Raw genomic sequence first — 714 nt, forward strand, 5'->3', positions numbered from 1 at the left:
GGCGCCGCTCTCGGCTGTTCTCTCCTCCAAGGACCACAAGCTCGATCTAAAGTCCCTCCCCGCCACCGACGCCCCTGCCGCGGACCGGTTCGTTTCCCCAGCACGGGCGTGTGTCGTGTGTGTGTCACTGCGCTCACACCGAGAACATTTGAACATTTGTTCGGGTGCCCAATTGCAGAAGTCGGCGTGTGCTGCTGGGAGTCCCGGCGATCGACGCCATCATACAAGCCCTGGCCGAGCGTGGGATCAGAGGTACGTCCCTCCTCTTCGCTCTTCATAGCTCGACCGAGCACACGCGCGCGGTGTATTGATGATACAATGCTGGGCCAGACGTTCATGTGGAGAACAAGCCGCAGAAGCGAGCGATGGTGCTCACCGTCGACTCGCTGTCGGCGTCGGTGCTGCTGAGCCCCACCAAGACCAAGATCACCACCACCGACGAGCAGGCGCGCCAACTGCTCCTCGACATCATCACCTCGCGCACCCTTTCGCTTTCGTGAGCGTCCAGCTGCATGCTTGGTTCACACAAGACTACATACATTCTTTTTTTTTAATGCTTGTGTGGGCTTTCCCTGCCACAACGAGCACTAGTCATCTTCTTCAGAGAAGGCGTCTTCCCCTTCTCGTGCGTTGTCTGGCGTGGGCACTGATGCGGAGCGCTTCCGTCGGTGCTCTCTCAGATCTGCCCCGTACGACGAGTACACATGCCGCGGT

At 59.4% G+C, this 714-nt stretch overlaps 1 protein-coding gene across 1 annotated transcript in view; it reads left to right on the plus strand.

Annotated features, from left to right (window-relative positions):
- Positions 1-500, plus strand: part of ACA1_191180 (integrator complex subunit 9, putative) — a gene marked incomplete at both ends in the record, with an annotated part of 7,830 nt that extends 7,330 nt beyond the window's left edge. The window contains 3 exons of the mRNA XM_004333315.1: positions 32-87; positions 179-252; positions 331-500. Of these exons, the coding sequence (XP_004333363.1) occupies positions 32-87; positions 179-252; positions 331-500 (300 nt within the window). The remainder of the gene's footprint in view (positions 1-31; positions 88-178; positions 253-330) is intronic.
- Between the last annotated feature and the right edge of the window lie 214 nt (positions 501-714).

This window comes from Acanthamoeba castellanii (assembly GCF_000313135.1).
Source record: "Acanthamoeba castellanii str. Neff unplaced genomic scaffold scf7180000084748, whole genome shotgun sequence".
NCBI lineage: Eukaryota > Discosea > Longamoebia > Acanthamoebidae > Acanthamoeba > Acanthamoeba castellanii.